The following is a 16,800-nucleotide window of genomic DNA, read 5'->3' as shown; positions in this document are numbered from 1 at the left end:
AGGGTACTGACACCGCGCTCCCGTGGAGCCTGACCCTGCACACATCCTAGCCCGTGTCTCGTCGTGTCGTCCCAAGTCCCAGGGACACGGTGAAGTACGGCTGATGGCCTGTCCCAGTGGTACAGGGCGTGTGTGTCTTATTTCTGGAACGTCTGCCCCGGGGCACTCGCACCTGTCACACTGTAACCAGGGAGAGTTCTGTCTGGAGGAAGTGCAGTAAGAGGCCCTGGCCTCGAGAAGGCAGGTGCAGGGTCTGCAGCCTAAGCCTATGTTCCGGTTCTGAGTTTCCAGGCCTCCGGGTCGGTTCTTAAGTTAAATCTTCAACGTCGTCATTGAGAGGAGGGCTGGGGTAGCAATTCCCAGGGGGAACGTACCCAGAGGACCCGCACAGCAGAACACAGTCTGGTCTGGGCATCTGGGCGGGAGGAAGCCACGGGCACCTCCTCCAGCCGAGCTGGGAAGGTCTGTGAGCACCTTCCAGCTTCCAAGTGCGAAAATCTTGAGTCACATTTACTGCCGCCTTCTTCACCCCCGTCCCCTTGGCACCTACACACACACACACACACACACACACACACACACACGGTGTACCCTCACCCCTCCGCCCCACATACACACGGTGTACTCTCACTCCCCGCCGCCCCCACATGCCCTATGGGGGGGGGGATTCCTCAGGAAGTGAGTTTATCTTCTCATCCTTAATTTGCCGTCGAAGAACACCACTGGTTTCTAAGTCCCGTGTATGTGTTCCCAGCCACACAGCCTCGGAGGGGCTGGCAGCTTGGCTGTAGCCATGGCTCTCACTTGGAAGCGGCAAAGGGGAACATGGCTTCCCCCATCCTTGCCCCATGGAGCCCCCAGTTCCACACCTCCTTGGCTTGTGTCCCTTTGTGCTGTCATTGTTTCTCTGTCCTTCTCAGGAAGGACTGAGGAGGAGGCGTCCTGGTGCACAGCAAGCCCCCACCCCACCCCTCCCCTGTCCCCGTCCCTGCAGTGAGAGACGGCTGGAAGAGTTGGCTTCGGGCGTGGGGCCAGGGGCCAGGGTGAAGCCAGCCCCTTTGGATGGGCCTTGAGTTGAAATGGACTTGTCCTTCTTCCTGCCACTGGGAGGCTCTGACACTCCCTGCCTCATGTCCTGCCAGATCCTGCGGAAGGTGCTCCAGGGATGCCACGGGAGCATGCTGGGGACCATGGCCCTGGCTGCCTGCCAGTTCATGGAGGAGCCCGGGATGGAGGTGCAAGTGAGGGAGTCGAAACACCCATATAACAATAACACCAACTTTGAGGTATGTCCAGGGCACGCGGCTGGCGGGACCTGCGAGGGATGCTGAGGCTCTCGTCCACGTCCACACTGGCTGCTCCCCTCTGGGCAGCCCTCCCTCCTTCTAAGCAGCAGTCTGCCCCCCAAATCCGGGGAGTCTCCACAACCCAGTCTTCTGACCTTGGCTTAATAGGAAACAGTGGGCCCCTGGGCCTGGGGGGAGGAGTCCGCCTTTCCAGCAATAAGGTCCTTGCAGGGAATCCTTGGCATCTTCGACAGTGAGTCCGTGTGTGGGCCTGGGCTCAGCCCTGGCTGCACTGTCTCCTGATGATGTGGCCACACTGTGGAGACCCCTGTCCTTTGTCTCATTACCCAGGCCGTGCTCCCCGTCCTCCTTGCCTTAGAGTTGCAGGACGTGGCACGAGACAAGCCCGCAGGAATGATAGAAGCGTCCTTATGTCCCCTCTGCAGGATAAAGTCCACATCCCTGGTGCAATCTACCTCTCCATCAAATTCGACTCGCAGTGCAGTACAGAGGAAGGCTGTGACGAGCTAGCCATGTCCAGCAGTAGCGACTTCCAGCAGGACCGACACACTTTCAGTGGGTCCCAGCAGAAATGGAAGGATTTTGAGCTCCCAGGTAGTAAATATATCCTTGGTCATTGGACGCTTCACATCGAGTGTTGAAAGTCAGTACTAGAAGAGGGACGTTGTGGGAGGGTGTCACCCCGGGTGTAGCGTTTCCCATCAGGAGTATGTCACTTGCCGTTCCCGGTTGCTGCGCTGTCCTGAGCTGTTTCTGATCTTATGTGACCCAGGAGACACTCTGTACTACCGCTTCACCTCTGACATGAGCAACACGGAGTGGGGCTACAAGTTCACTGTGACGGCGGGACACCTGGGGCGATTCCAGACAGGTGTGTGCGCCGGTCCTTCTGTCCACAGGCTCTTCTTGGGACCCCCTGTGGCTGCAGGGGCCACAGTGTCACTGATGGGTGTTCAGATCAAAGCTGAGACCTCCACACACGTCACTCTGAATGTGCTGTGGCTGCGGGTTGTCAATGTGAGTGGACGGACAGAAGAGCTGCCCGTGGGGACCTACAGAGGGCAGGGCACGTTGCAGAAAGGAGAAACTGAAAATGTCCTTTGTTGCTTTTATCAAAGGCATAATTTTAGGCAAAATTTAAATGATCATAGTTGTTTTATTCTGTTTATCAAAACTCAAGCAGCTAATGTTTCTAAAATAACCTGTGTTTCGTGGGCGTGGGCCAGGGTTTGAGATTTTGAAGCAGATGTTGTCCGAAGAAAGAGTTGTGCCACACCTCCCGCTGGGCAAAATCTGGGAATGGCTGGTGGGCGTGGCTTGTCGCCAGACTGGTCATCAGCGGTTGAAAGCCATCCACCTGCTTCTGAGGATCGTACGCTGCTGCACCCACAGGTGAGCTGCCCTCCGCGGGTCCTTCGCGGGGGTTTGGACTGTGAGGACCGCCTCTCATTCTGTGGCTTGTCATTCCCTTTCAGTGGTGTCTGATGGGAAGGTCTTCCAGTTCAACAAGTGGGGTTTTTGTTTGTTTGTTTTCGTGGTAGTGCCTTTGTTGTCCCGTTTAGGGCATGTTTACTGTACCCTGTCTTGGGGTCACGACGATATTTCCTGTGTTCTAGAAGCTTGTTTTTTCTGTCACTTCTAGCTTACGCCCCCCGTGGGATGACGTCTGTGTGTGATGGGATGTGTCGGGTCAGGATTAGTTCCTTGGACATGAGTCTCCACCTGACCCCAGAGACCACCTTTCCCCTCACCTCACTCCAGCGCCAGCTTTGTCACCCAGAGGGCGCCCGCATACGCATGCATCTGTCTGGTCTCTGCCGTACCCTTGGTCATTTTGGTTCCTTGTGCCAGTTCCACACTGTCTTCCGTGTTGTAGCTTTATGACAGACGGACGTATCTCGTCGTAGAAATGTGGCGTTCTTCATCTTCGAGGATGTCATGGCTGCCCCAACCCTGCACATCCTTACACATCTTAGAATTGGTTGCTTCGTTTCTCTTGTTTTTCCTGCTTTAGTGGGATGTCACTGACAATATTGTAATATATTTAGAGTGTGGAAGGTGATGATTTCATGTATGTCCGTGTTGTGAAAGGGTCCCCCGTCGGGCTAGTTAACACGCCCAGCACTTCACATGGTGACCTCCATTGTGGGCGACAGCACGGAAGGTCTCCTCTCTTGCTGAAACTTGCTTTTCAGCAAATTTCTGTTAAATGAGGCAGCACTGTATGCCATCGTCCGCTGTTGTCACCGTGTTCTATGTTAGATCCTCAGGCCTTATTCGTCTCACAGCTGGAGGTTTGTTCCTTTGACCAGCCTCTCCCCATCTTCCTCACCCCCAGCCCCTGGCAACTACCATTCTACTCTCCGTGTCTACGAGTTTGCTCAGTTCGTTTTGGTTTCCCCTTGGAGTGAGATCGCCCAGGGTTTGTCTTGCTCAGGCTTAGTCTACTGAGCGTAATGCTTTCCAGGCCCGTCCGTGCTGTCACACACGGCAGGGTCTCCTTCTCATGGTTGAAGAATCGTTGTGTGTCTCCACGCACTACGTTTGCTGCATCCCCGCTTCCATCAGTAGACACTCCGCTTGTTTCCGTACCCTGGCTATTGTGGACGTTTGAGTGCAGCTATGTTTTTGAGGTAATGATTTCATGTGCTTTTGCTGTAAACCCAGTAGTGGGATTGCTGGATCGTACAGTAGTTCTGAGGGACCTCCATCTTGGTCTCCAGAGCAGCTGCACCGTGTGCGTTCCCACCAGCAGTGCACCAGGGTTCCCCTTTCTCCGCGTCCTTGCCAACCCCTGTTGTCTCCTGTCTTTCCATGATAGCTGTCCTCACACATGCAAGGCGACGTCTTGTTGTCGCTGATTGGCATTTCCCTGAGGATGCGTATGTGAGCCCCTATCTTCTCGTGTGTCTGTTGGCCATCTGGATGTCTTTTTTGGGAATATGTCTGTTCAGGTCCTTTGACCATGTTTTAATTGGGTTATTTTGGTTCTTTTGAAATTGAGTCACATGAGTTCCTTGTGTATTTTGGATATTAACCCCTTCTCGGATGTGATTTACAAATATTTTCTCCCATTCCTCAGATTGCCTTTTCATTTGTCGGTCTGTTCACTTAGTTTGATGTAGTCCCTCTTATTTTTGCTTTTATTTCAAATTTAAAAAATCGTTGCCAAGACCAACATCAAGGAGCTTAGCCCTATATTTTCTTGTAGGAGTTTTGCAGTTGGAGGTCTCACATTCAAGTCTTTCATCTATTTTGAGTTGATTTTGTGCGTGGTGTAAGTTAGGGATCCGGTTGCGTGCTTTTGCATATGGCTGTCCAGTTTTCCCAACACATTTGTTGAGACCGTCTTTTCCTCATTGCATATTCTTGGCACCTCTGTCAGAAATTGACTGGCTGTATATGCATGGGTTTGCTTCTGGGTCCTCTGTCCTGCTCGTCAGTCTCTATGCCTGTTGTATTTCCAGTCCCGTGCTGTTTGGATGACTGTAGCTCTGGATTATGGTTTAAAATCAGGACGTGTGAGGTCTCCAGGTTTGTTCTTAAGACTGACTTGGTTATTCAGGGTCTTCTGTACGAATTGTAGCGTTGTTTTTCCCGTTTCTGTGAAAATGCCGTTGGGACGTGGATAGGGCCCACATGGAATCAGTATATTGCTTTGGACAGCATGAACATTGAACAGTATTCTTCGGGCCCTTGAACACGGATTATCCTTTACACTTACTTGTGTTTTCTTCAGTTTCTTTCATCAGTGTTCAACAGTTCTCAGCGTACAGTTTACCTCCTTTGTTGAAATTTATTTCTAAGTATTTTATTCTTTTTTATCCCATTGTAAATGGGTCTGTTCCCTTAATTTCTCTTTCTGGTAGTTCATTGTTAGTGTGTAGAAACGCAGCTGGTTTTGTGCCCTGTGACTCTGCTGAATTGACGTGTTCTGACGTTTCTTCTGTGGAGTCTTCGGTGTTTTCTCGTAGGGGTCATCTGCACACAGGCCTGCATCTTCTCTTCCGGGGTGGATGCCTTTTGTCCTGTTCTTTCCTGATTGCTCTGGCCAGAGCTTCTGCTACCTTGTAGCGTTCCTTGCGTTCCTAATCCACGTGTTTGTTTCTGTGCACGCACATATGCACACGCCTCCTCTCACCCGGTGGGGTTATGACCCTTTATGACACTGGAGCCCTAACCCACAAGCGTTATGTCTGGGCTCCTCTCCTCTGCAGTCCTCCGCTGCTCAGCCCGGAGTCATGTCTTACAGGTTTCTGTGTAGACGGGCCGCACAACACTCCGTTAGATCGACCTCTAGGTAGTTAGTGGTTTTGATGCTGTCGTAATTGGTGTTTTACAATTCTTACTTCTAATTGTTTTCGCTCATATAGAATTAATTTTTGTGTATTTCCTTTGTATGCAGTGACCGTGCTTTGTTTGTTAAAAAGAGTGTGTGTGTGTTATTCAGAGCACAGTCTGTTATCTACAAAGAACGGGTCTTAGTTCTTTCTCTTGGTCCTTAGAAGCATTTTAAATATTTTGTCTAACTTTTTATTTTTTTTAATAATTTTTTTATTATATTATGTTAGTCACCATACAGTACATCCCTAGTTTTTGATGTAAAGTTCTATGATTCTTTTTAAATTTTTATTTTATTTGCCTTTTTCCCTTTTTGCACTAGCCAGGACCTCCCAGAGAGTATTGAGGAGAAGTAGGGATTAAAGACATATTGCCTTGTTCCTCATCTTGGAGGGCAGGTGTGGCAACTGTGCCACATGCATCGTCCACACACTCAGACCCCTGCCTGTCAGGGGTTCAGTGTCCCTCTCCAGCTTTTCTTTTTTAAGAGAGACAGAGAGCGAGCATGTGAGCGGGGGTGGGGGTGGTGCAGAGAGAGAGTCTTCAGCAGGCTCCACGCCCAGTGCAGAGCCTGACGCAGGGCTCAATCTCACAACCCCGAGATCATGACCTGAACCCACATCAAGAGTCAGACGCTTCCCCAGCCCAGCCACCCAGGCACCACACCCCCAGCATTTTTAAGGCACACAGACGCAGGGTGCCCGTCAGAGTGGGGTGATGGTATCGAAGTAGCAGGGCATCTTCTATCTCTTTATTACGCAGGCTGTAGTACGGAGCTGTTGTAATTTTACAAATGAAGGGCTCTTGCGTCAGGGTGAGCAGTGTGTCTGCACGCAGGCTGGCGGAGGGAGGGGTAAGCAGACTGTGACTGCTGTCGCCACTGTGTCCTCGTGTGCGGGACAGGTCCCTTAGCCCACAGGGGCTCAGTTCTGTTCTTTGGAGAGCAGCTTGCAGTGAGAAAGGTCTGGTTGAGTGATGGTTTGAAACCGTCTTCAGACTCCTGGGCCCTTCCCGGCCGCGTGGCGGATGCGCTTCTGCAGAGCGCTGACCTTCCTCAGTCCCGGGGCGAGACTGGACGGGCAGAGGGGACAGGCAGCCCCAGGGGAGGGGGCCGGACGCAGTGTAGCCGGGCAGGTGCGCTGACTTCACTCCCTGAGCACTCTCCTGAAAGTCCTGCTATAGAGCTGTCTCTTTCAGTCAAACCAAGTGTTCCCCTTGCTTTTCTTCTGCAAGAAAGTGATTGGCTCCAAGAGTAAATGTACAGAATACTTGATTATTATTATTATTATGTTCAGTTAGTCACCACACAGCACATCAGTAGTTTTTGATGCAGTGTTCCGTGGTTCACTGTTTGCGTATAACACCCAGGGCTCCATGCAATACGTGCCCTCCTTACTACCCATCACCGGGCTAGCCCATCTCTCCATCCCCTCCCCTCTAAAACCCTCAGATTGTTTGCCAGAGTCCATAGTCTCTCGTGGTTCCTCTCCCACTATGATTCCCCCCCCCTTCATTTTTCCCTTCCTTCTAATGTCCTCCATGCTATTCCTTACATTCCACATATGAGTGAAACCATATAATTGTCTTCCTCTGCTTGACTTATTTAACTTAGCATAACCCCCTCCAGTCCCATCCGTGTCGATGCAAATGGTGGGTATTCATCCTTTCTGATGGCTGAGTAATATGCCATTGTATGTATGGACCACATCGTCTTTATCCAGTCATCAGTCGAAGGGCATCTCAGCTCCTTCCACAGTTTGGCTATTGTGGACATTGCTGCTATGAACATTGGGGTGCATATGGCCCTTCTTTTCACTACATCTGTATCTTTGGGGTAAATACCCAGTAGTGCAACTCCTGGGTCATAGGGTAGCTCTGTTTTTAACTTTTTGAGGAACCTCCATACTGTTTTCCAAAGTGGCTGTAGTAACTTGCATTCCCACCAAGAGTGTAAGAGGTTCCTCTTTCTCCACATCCTCTCCAACATTTTTTGTTTCTTGCCTTGTCAATTTTTGCCATTCTAACTGGTGTAAGGCGGTATCTCAATGTGGTTTTGATTTGAATTTCCCTGATGGCTAAGAAGTCAAACTCTCTCTTTGCAGATGACATGATAGTTTATGTGCAAAACCCAAAAGACTCCATCCCCAAATTACTAGAACTAATACAGCAATTCAGTAATGTGGTGGGATACAAAATCAATGCTCAGAAATCAGGTGCATTTCTATACACGAACAATGAAACTGAAGAAAGAGAAATTAGGGAGTCGATTCCATTTACAATAGCACCAAAAACCGTAAGATACCTTGGAATAAACCTAACCAAACAGGTAAAGGATCTATACTCTAGAAACCAGAACACTGATGAAAGAAATTGAAGAAGACACAAAAAGATGGAAAAACATTCCATGCTCATGAATCGGAAGAATAAACATTGTTAAAGTGTCTGTGCTGCCCAGAGCAATCTATACTTTCAACTCCATCCCTATCAAAATACTAATGGCATTTTTCAAAGTGCTGGAACAAACAGTCCCAAAATTTGTATGGAACCAGAAAAGACCCCAGATTGCCAAGGAAATGTTGAAAAAGAAAAACAAAAGCTGGGGGCATCACATTGCCTGACTGCAAGCTATATTACAAAGTTGTGACCACCAAGACAGCAATGGTACTGACACAAAAACAGACACATAGATCAATGGAACAGAATACACACTCCAGAAATAGACCCTCAACTCTATGATCAACTAATTTTTGACAAAGCGGGAAAAAACATCCAATGGGAAAAAGACAGTCTCTTCAATAAATAGTGCTGGGAAAATTGGACAGCCATGTGCACAAGAATGAAACGGGACTATTCTCTGACACCATACACCCAAAGATGAGCTCTAAATGGATGAAAGACCTTGATATGAGACAGGAATCCATCAAAATCCTAGAGGAGAACATAGGCAGTAACCTCACCTTGGACACAGCAGCTTCTTTCAGGACACGTCTCCAAAGGCAAGGTAAACAAAAGCAATAATGAACTACTCAGACTTCATCAAGATAAAAAGCTTCTGCACAGCCAAGGAAACAGTCAACAAAACTAAGAGGCAGCCCACGGAAGGGGAGAAGATATTTGCAGATGACATTACAGATAAAGGGCTGGTATCCAAAATCTGTAAAGAACTTACCAAACTCAACACCCGCAGAACAAATAATCCAGTTAAGAAATGGGCAGAAGACCTGAAAAGACACTCCTCCAAAGAAGACTTACGAATGGCCAACAGATATAGAATACTTTTTAAAGTCATACATTAGAGAGAAAAGGCAAAATTTACGATTATAAATGCATAAAGTCATGTAGTGAGGCCCAGAATATTATTTGCTCTCGGGAGGAGTTAAGATGGCGGAGGAGTAGGGGACCCCTTTTTCAGCCGGTCCCCTGAGTCGAGCTGCATAGGTACCAGACCAGCCTAAACAACCACGGAACCAGCCTGAGACGCAGGAAGATGCATCTGGATCTCTACAAATGAACATCTCCAGCGCTGAGTATTGAGGTACGAAGCGGGGAGCCATGAATCCGTGCACAGATATCGGAAGATAAACGGAAGGGGGAGGGAGCCGCCACGATCGGGCGCCGGGAAGCAGTAGCCACTTGCACGGGAGAGCGGGCGGGGCTCGCGGACGGCACCCGGGAAACAGCAGACTGAGACCGTGAGCCGGGTGCACGCGCCACCAGGCATCTCGCGGAACACCGGAATCCCGGTGCGCTCACTGGATCCAGACTGAGACCGGGAGATCCGGGAGTGCACGCGGGGCGGCTGGCGGCTGGCGGCATTAGAAACACAAAGGACAGAGACGCGCCGGCCCTGGAAGTGAGGGCTGGGACGCCGGGTGTGGGGCGCACATCCCGGGACGCTGCAGGGTTGAGCAGCACCAACAGAAACAGAGTCTAAAGTGGCCAGAACATTAGTAGAGAACGGGCCGCAATCCCTCTGTTCTGTGACAGAGGCTGAAATTCGGCCGCTGCTGCTCTGACTCTCAGAAGAGGCACAGCAAACCGCCAGGGAAAGCCGCCAGAGAACAAAAGCCTGGAAATACCGGCTCAGAGAGTGCCCATCCCCATCCCCCCTCTCAGGGGACGCGGAGACTCTACCCAAACAGGGCTGCCTGAGTATCGGCGCGGCAGGCCCCTCCCCCAGAACACAGAAGGCAGGCTGAAAAATCAAGAAGCCCACAACCCGGGCGCCTGGGTGGCGCAGTCATTGAGCGCCTGCCTTCGGCTTAGGGCGTGATCCCGGCGTTCCGGAAAGGAGTCCCTCATCAGGCTCCTCCGCTGGGAGCCTGCTTCTTCCTCTCCCACTCCCCTGCTTCTATTCCCTCTCTCACTGGTTGGCTGCCACATAAATAAATAAATAAAATCTTTAAAGAAGAAGCCCACATCCCAAAGATCCCTATAAAACAAGGGGCACGGCCTGGGACCCAGTCAATAATTTGGGCTCTGGACAACCCCGCAACCTCTCCTCATCAGAATGACAAGAAGGAGAAGCCCCCCCCAGCAAAGAAAAGACAGTGAATCTGTGGCCTCTGCCACAGAAATAATGGATATGGATGTAACCAAAGTATCAGAAATGGAATTCAGAGTAACGATGGTCAAAATGATGAGTAGAATTGAAAAAACTATTAACGAAAAGGTTACTGAGAATATAGACTCCCTAAGGACAGAAATGAGAGCAAATCTGACAGAAATTAAAAATTCTATGAGCCAAATGCAGGCAAAACTAGAGGCTCTGACGGCCAGGGTCACAGAAGCAGAGGAACGGGTTAGTGAATTGGAGGATGGGTTAATAGAGGAAAAAACCAAAATAGAAGCTGCTCTTAAAAAAATCCAAGCCCATGATTGTAGGTTACGGGAGATTACTGACTCAATGAAACGATCCAATGTTAGAATCATCGGCATCCCCGAGGGGGTGGAGAAAAACAGAGGTCTAGAAGAGATATTTGAACAAATTGTAGCTGAAAACTTCCCTAATCTAGCGAGGGAAACAAACATTCGTGTCCAAGAGGCAGAGAGGACCCCTCCCAAGCTCAACCACGACAAACCTACGCCACGTCACGTCATAGTGCAATTCGCAAATATTAGATCCAAGGATACAGTATTGAAAGCGGCCAGGGCAAAGAAATTTCTCATGTACCAAGGCAAAGGCATCAGAATTACGTCAGACCTGTCTACACAGACCTGGAATGAGAGAAAGGGTTGGGGGAGCATATTTAAAGCTCTTTCAGAGAAAAACATGCAGCCAAGGATCCTTTATCCAGCAAGGCTGTCATTCAGAATTGATGGAGAAATAAAGACATTTCTGAATCGCCAGTCACTAACCAATTTTGTAACCACGAAACCAGCCCTACAGGAGATATTACGGGGGGTTCTATAAAAGTAAAAAGGCCCCAAGAGTGATACAGAACAGAAAGTCACAGCCAATACAAACAAAATATATAATATATATATATAATATAACAAAAAATCATTAAAAAAAAATATTATTTGCTCTGAAGGACGTTGATGTGAAATGAAAAGCACATCCTCCCTCTGAGTCAAAAATGTCAGCAAGTCTCTCACCAGAGGCCCGTGGGATTGCGGAGGGCTCTGGCTGACACCCGCATCAGCACGTTTCTTGTGTTTCATGATCCTGGGATTGTAACATGGGTCATCACCGTCTTTTAAATCTTCTCTTGTTCTCTGATTGTTGAAGCAATGAGCGTTGCAGAAAATCTAGGAAACTGGGGCACCTGGGTGGCTCAGTCGGTTGAGCATCTGCCTTCGGCTCAGGTCATGATCTCAGGGTTCTGGGATCGAGCCCCACATCGGGCTCCTTGCTCAGCCAGGAGCCTGCTTCTCCCTCTGCCTCTGCCCCCTCCCCCTGCTTGTGCCCTCTCTCTCTCTCTCAAATAAATAAATACTTAGAAAAGAAAAAATTTAGGAAACTGACAGGGACAACCACGGATAACATTTTTTGTGTGTTCACTGTTGGTTTTGACATGGTCACACGATACTGTGTGTGCACTTGTGTTTTACTTTTATTTTGCATATGCAGTTTTATGTGTGGCTCTTTTCCATGTCACCCTCATCTCAAGATTCTTCCACCGCCGATGGAAGTTCTTCATAGCACCCATTTTAAAGACGTGCAGTTGACTTACGTGACTGCGCTCCAGGGTCTCCCGCTTCCTTGGAGCCCTGTTTTGAAGTTTGGGTCCTGCCGCTTTCCCTGTTTGCTGCTGGTGAATATTTCGGGAGGGTAATGACTTTCCTCAATGTCGGGGGTCCGCCAGCGGGCGTCCTTCTGGCGTCTGTCTCAGGACTGACCCCCGCCTGGCCCCGCCCCCACAGCGACCTCTGTGACCTTGCGCTGCTGAAGCCGCTGTGGCAGCTCTTCAGCCACATGGAGTACAGCCTGTTTGAGGACGTGACGCAGCCGGGCATCCTCCTCCCCCTGCACCGCGCCCTCACCGAGCTCTTCTTCGTCACCGAGAACCGCGCCCAGGTGAGGGTCCCACCAGCGCTCCAGGGGCTGCCCTGCAGGGTCCTCACCTCTGCCCAAGCCTCTGGGAAGACTTTATTCTGTCAGGTCTAAAGCCAAAGGGGACAGAACTGCTTTTGGTTCGTCCTTGACAATAGTGAATTCTGGAGAATGAAACGGATGGGTTCTTCTTCCTCCTCCTTTTTCCTCCCATGAGCAGAGTAGGCCCATTGAATGTGAGAGATGAAGGCCTTTCAGAATTCTTTAGCTTACCCCCTCATTTTCTACATGAGGAACGTGGGTGAGTCAGGGCAGAGCCCCCCCTGGACCCAGGCACAGGGCTGCTCCTGGTCCAGGCCCTTCCTCGGCTCTCCAGGGAGGTCGTGCCATGAGGCGCCCTGCAGAGCGAGACTGCTGTGGTTGTGGGTGGGTGTCCGCTGGGCGCTGGTCCAGTGACGCTGCATCTCTGCTCTCTCCCCAGGAGCTCGGCCTGCTGCAGGATTACCTGCTGGCCTTAACCACTGATGACCACCTTCTCCGCTGCGCGGCACAGGTACTCTGTCCCCGCCAGAGCCAGCCGTCCCTGTCCCCGCTGCCCCCGGGGTCGGCACGGAGCTCTGTCCCAACCCAGTCGCTTCCCTCTGCTGTCCGAGAGCCGTTGAGCCCGGTTATCGGTGTCATTCATGTTAGACTGTGGGCTTAGAAGACATCAACAAGAATTTGTGTCTTTGAAACTAAAACAGCCAATGCCTTAAATAGACAGTTCGACTGAGGTTTCCGTACAGTCAGGTTTCAGACAGTTTGGGATGTAACTTTCTTCCCTGGTAGGAGAGCTCCTGACAGTTTGGTCCCAGGATCCCTCTGCACTTCTGAATTACTGGGGATCCCCAAAAGCTTGTGTTGACGTGTTCTACATACTGATATATGCCATTAGAAATTAAATGAGATTTTAAATGAGAAATTAAAACAAAAAACTTAAACATTTATCAGTTCATTTTAAGAAATAATAAACTCATTCCTTGTTCATATGAGTAACACATTCTGTGAAAAGCAGCTGTATTTTTCAAAATACAGTCGTTCCCGCGGAGAGTGGCGGTCGTCCGCGTCTGCTCTGACAGAAAGCCCCCGGCCAGCGCCTCTGCTGCTGCGGCTGTCCTGGCGCACAGCGGCCTCAGGGAGACTCCGCGCTATGCTCGGCGACGTGCAGGGGGAGAAGGCAGACTCATGGCTCAGCATCACTGCGACAGTGTTTTCCACTGTGCAGAGCCCCTGTGAGGGTCTCAGGAGCCTCCAGGCCGAGACCACACGTTGAGAGCCTTAGGCTCACAGACCGCATGAATATCCGAGAGCTTGTGGTCCAGCCCTCCAGCGGACAGATGGGGACGCTGAGCTCAGACAAGGGGGAGGTTTGCCCAGGGTCACGCAGGAGTCGGCGTCTGTTCCTGGCACATCTGCTCAGTGAACACACGGTCGTCTCGCAGGGAAGCCTGGAGGCTGCTGGGATGCGGGAATCCCCCATCAACTAAGAGGTGTTTGTATGAATTCTCCGGAGACCTGTGGGCAGAGGAGGAACTCCTGCCCCTCCTAACAGATCCTGCCCGCACTGCCTCGACCACCCCTGGTTTCATGACACACAGCGAAAATTGGAGATTTGACCATATGGCACCAAGAGCTCCGTGTCGTGTATTCCTGTGGGCTCCTCCCTCTTGCCTGTCCCCGTGTCCCGTCTCCTCGCCCTCATGCTGACCCGCCCCACAGACTCCTCTGTGCTGGGCCAGTGCTCTGCCTCTTCCTCCCCCCACTGCCCTCTACTCTCGCTGCGCTGAGCTCGCACAGCGGCCTCGGCCTGGCTCCAGCGCTTCCCAGCACCTTCCTACTGTGGCCCACACTGGCTGCTTGTTTCTCCGCTTCTGTTCGTCTGAACTCTTCCCTTTCCCTAAAGAGCTTGCCCAGACGCCCCATGGGCCGTGTCCTCTGGGTCCGCTGAGCCCACCGGCATTGCACCTGCACCTGTCTCAGAGCCGTGATAGTATTTCTGCCCTATGTTTGCAGCTCTCACGGGGTCTTGAGAGAAGCCGTCCCTCGCTGTAGGCTGGAGCTCTGGGTGAGGGGAACCACATCTGGCTCATGTCTGTCCCTACTCTCCCGATGACCCCCAGTGCTCAGCTGAGGGTCTTGTCCAGTTCGCACTTCATGAACGAGCAAGTGAATGGTTCGACGTTGGCAGTGACCCTTTCTCCCTCCACAGGCTCTGCAGAACATTGCTGCTATCAGCCTGGCCATCAACTACCCAAACAAGGCAACCCGCCTCTGGAATGTCGAGTGTTAGCGCTTGGTGTGGCGTGCATGGAACTAGCTAACCTGTCCGCAAGAACTTTAGAACGGACATTGAAACTCATTCAGGAAAACGCCTGTGGCGTCCGTGCCCAGCTGCCCTTGAGCTCCCACTTCCACTCCGAGTAGAATGCCAAACAGCCACGCGTCCGAGACCTTGCCGCGTCACGAGCTGGCACCGCACGTGAGCAGCAGGGCGCAGAGCTGTTCAGGAGGGCCGACCGTTCCGAGACCCGCCTTCTTCAGGCTCTGTGCCTGCGGAAGCCACAGCCCGGCAAGACCTGAAAGGCTTCTCCTCGGCAAGGGTTCTGTCTCGCGGAGCTGGAGCGGCCGCACTTGCCCCTCCCATGAAGACAGAGCCTGCCCAGAGCTGCCGTCCTCGGCAGGGCCTCCCGCAGCAGCGGCCTGGCCTGGGAGCTCTTCTTCTGCTCTTGCTTCTTGGGACTGGGCAGTCCAAACCAAAGCCGGTGGGAGCTTGTCCTGGCCACGTGGCCGTCCCACAGAAGCCCTCGGTGAGCACAAGTGCCCTTGGTCACAGCCGGCGGGCCGCCCACGGGCATCGCTTTTGCTCTGGTTCCCAGCACATCTGCGTTTAGTTGTTTTCACATATTTCAGTTTCCACCTGACATTTTTAAAACACAACCACATGGCTCCCTTGGGAGGTCTCAAGGGTGCCCAGTGGAACGGCCATTCGGGGGACACGCTGTTTGTGTGAAAGCTTCTGTACTTAAAGACTTGGAGTGTTATCAGATGAGATATTATTTTAGAAGTTAAAAAAAAAAAAAACCCAAAACCAAAAAACAAACAAAAAATATATGATGCTTTTATTTCTTCTCCGTGGTCACGGTAACCCGTCACATCCACCTCTGGACTCCATGCTTGCTTGGCGGTCGTTGGTCTGGCAAAGCGGCAGTAGTTCTAGCCAGTGCTGTTTCCCATTCTCCTTTTTATGATCGCAGTCGTGCCCTGCAGTGCTGGTGATGAATGTGTTTCCAAAGCCATGCTTTGGAGTGTGAGGCCGGGCCGGCACGGGGGCTGTGTGCAAGCCTCAGCGGGACTCGCGGGCGCGAAGAGCGCCTCAGGCAGCTGCCATTCCAGTATGGCATCTGGGCCCACGGAAGGCTCCTTGCAGCTAGGGCCAAGCTGAGCAGGTCAGCCCCGCCATGTGACTGTTCCCTGCAGGGGTCTGGGTTGGAAGGGCCCAAGACTGTGGGTCCCAGGAGGGTCTTCCTGCAGAAGCACTTCTGCCTTCCGGGTCAGGAGGCCGAGGGGCGGCAGCGTCCTGCAGCCCTAGAGTGTGGTCCCCAGTCAAGCCCCCAGGCTGCACGTGGAGCCCTCCTGTGAGGCACCATTCAACGGGGACGGGGCTGGGCGAGGAACTTGGTGACCTAAGGCCCGTTGCCCTGACCTCAGCAAGGTCCGAGACCCCGGCCCGTGTGGTGTCAGGATGCACTCAGGCAGGCATTGTGGTTTGGTAGAAACGCGTTCTCTTCCACTCTGCCTGCACCCCCAGAGAAGGCCCCACGTGCATACCACCCAGACCCAGGTGGTTCTCGCAGTGCAGAGGGAGGTCACGGAGCAGGTGTCGGGGCCCGACTCTGACGGGGGGAGGGGGGGTCTGAAAGACAAGACCGTGCACTCACCACTTCACCTCGCTGCCATCCACAGCCCTCAGGACCCGGACTGACTGACTCAGGCGGGACGGACAGGCAGGGCAGGGTCACACCTAGGGGCAGTCACCACCAACTTTGCTGTCTATCGTTGGGTGGCCGAATTGTAAATAAACCTGGCCTCTGCCCACTGTTGTCTGTCCTCGGCCTGGCTGTTCTGGTCTCTCTGACCACTTTGCATAGAGCGAGCCCGGGTTCTGCTTGGCACACAGCTGCTGCCCTCCCCTGCTCGCCCCACCGGCCCGGCCACCCTGCCTCCCACCCACCTCGGGTCCCAGTCGTCACCAAGGAACCGACACCTCCAAGACCAGCCTCCCTTTGATCCTCGGAGGCAGACTTGCCAGGCAGGAGCTAAAACTGGCAAGAATAAAGGTGTCGTGAAAACATGTGCCTGATCCATACAGAGGTTCTGACCCAAACCCCATATATTGTACGAAAGGACACTGCTCCTAATGGGAGGGGTGACTTATTTTCATCATCATTTTTAATTTGCTTTCTTACGGGTTCAGGATTTTGAATTTTTCTTGTTTGAAAGAAAGAATTTTGATTATATCAAGCTGAGTTCAGCCTGTAAAAAGGATGTGAAGTTGTGGGAAAAATATGCAAATGAAGAGAAATACATTGTACAAAGTCTATATAAGAAACGTACCGC

General features: G+C 51.6%; 1 protein-coding gene across 6 annotated transcripts in view; it reads left to right on the top strand.

The window, feature by feature from the left end:
- Nucleotides 1-15,294, top strand: part of ZZEF1 (zinc finger ZZ-type and EF-hand domain containing 1) — a 98,156-nt gene extending 82,862 nt beyond the window's left edge. For all 6 annotated transcript variants that reach the window (XM_045804840.2, XM_045804837.2, XM_045804839.2 and 3 more), the window contains exons 49-55: nucleotides 1,143-1,286; nucleotides 1,733-1,901; nucleotides 2,080-2,178; nucleotides 2,534-2,699; nucleotides 12,015-12,168; nucleotides 12,626-12,697; nucleotides 14,393-15,294. In XM_045804840.2, the coding sequence (XP_045660796.2) occupies nucleotides 1,143-1,286; nucleotides 1,733-1,901; nucleotides 2,080-2,178; nucleotides 2,534-2,699; nucleotides 12,015-12,168; nucleotides 12,626-12,697; nucleotides 14,393-14,473 (885 nt within the window). In that variant the 3' untranslated portion in view covers nucleotides 14,474-15,294. The remainder of the gene's footprint in view (nucleotides 1-1,142; nucleotides 1,287-1,732; nucleotides 1,902-2,079; nucleotides 2,179-2,533; nucleotides 2,700-12,014; nucleotides 12,169-12,625; nucleotides 12,698-14,392) is intronic.
- Nucleotides 15,295-16,800: the final 1,506 nt, after the last annotated feature.

This window comes from Ursus americanus, chromosome 14 (assembly GCF_024610735.1).
Source record: "Ursus americanus isolate L20-20 chromosome 14, mUrsAme1.1.p, whole genome shotgun sequence".
NCBI classification, from domain to species: Eukaryota; Metazoa; Chordata; class Mammalia; order Carnivora; family Ursidae; genus Ursus; species Ursus americanus.
Note: the sequence above shows the minus strand (reverse complement) of the source record. Positions and strands in the feature narration are given on the sequence as shown.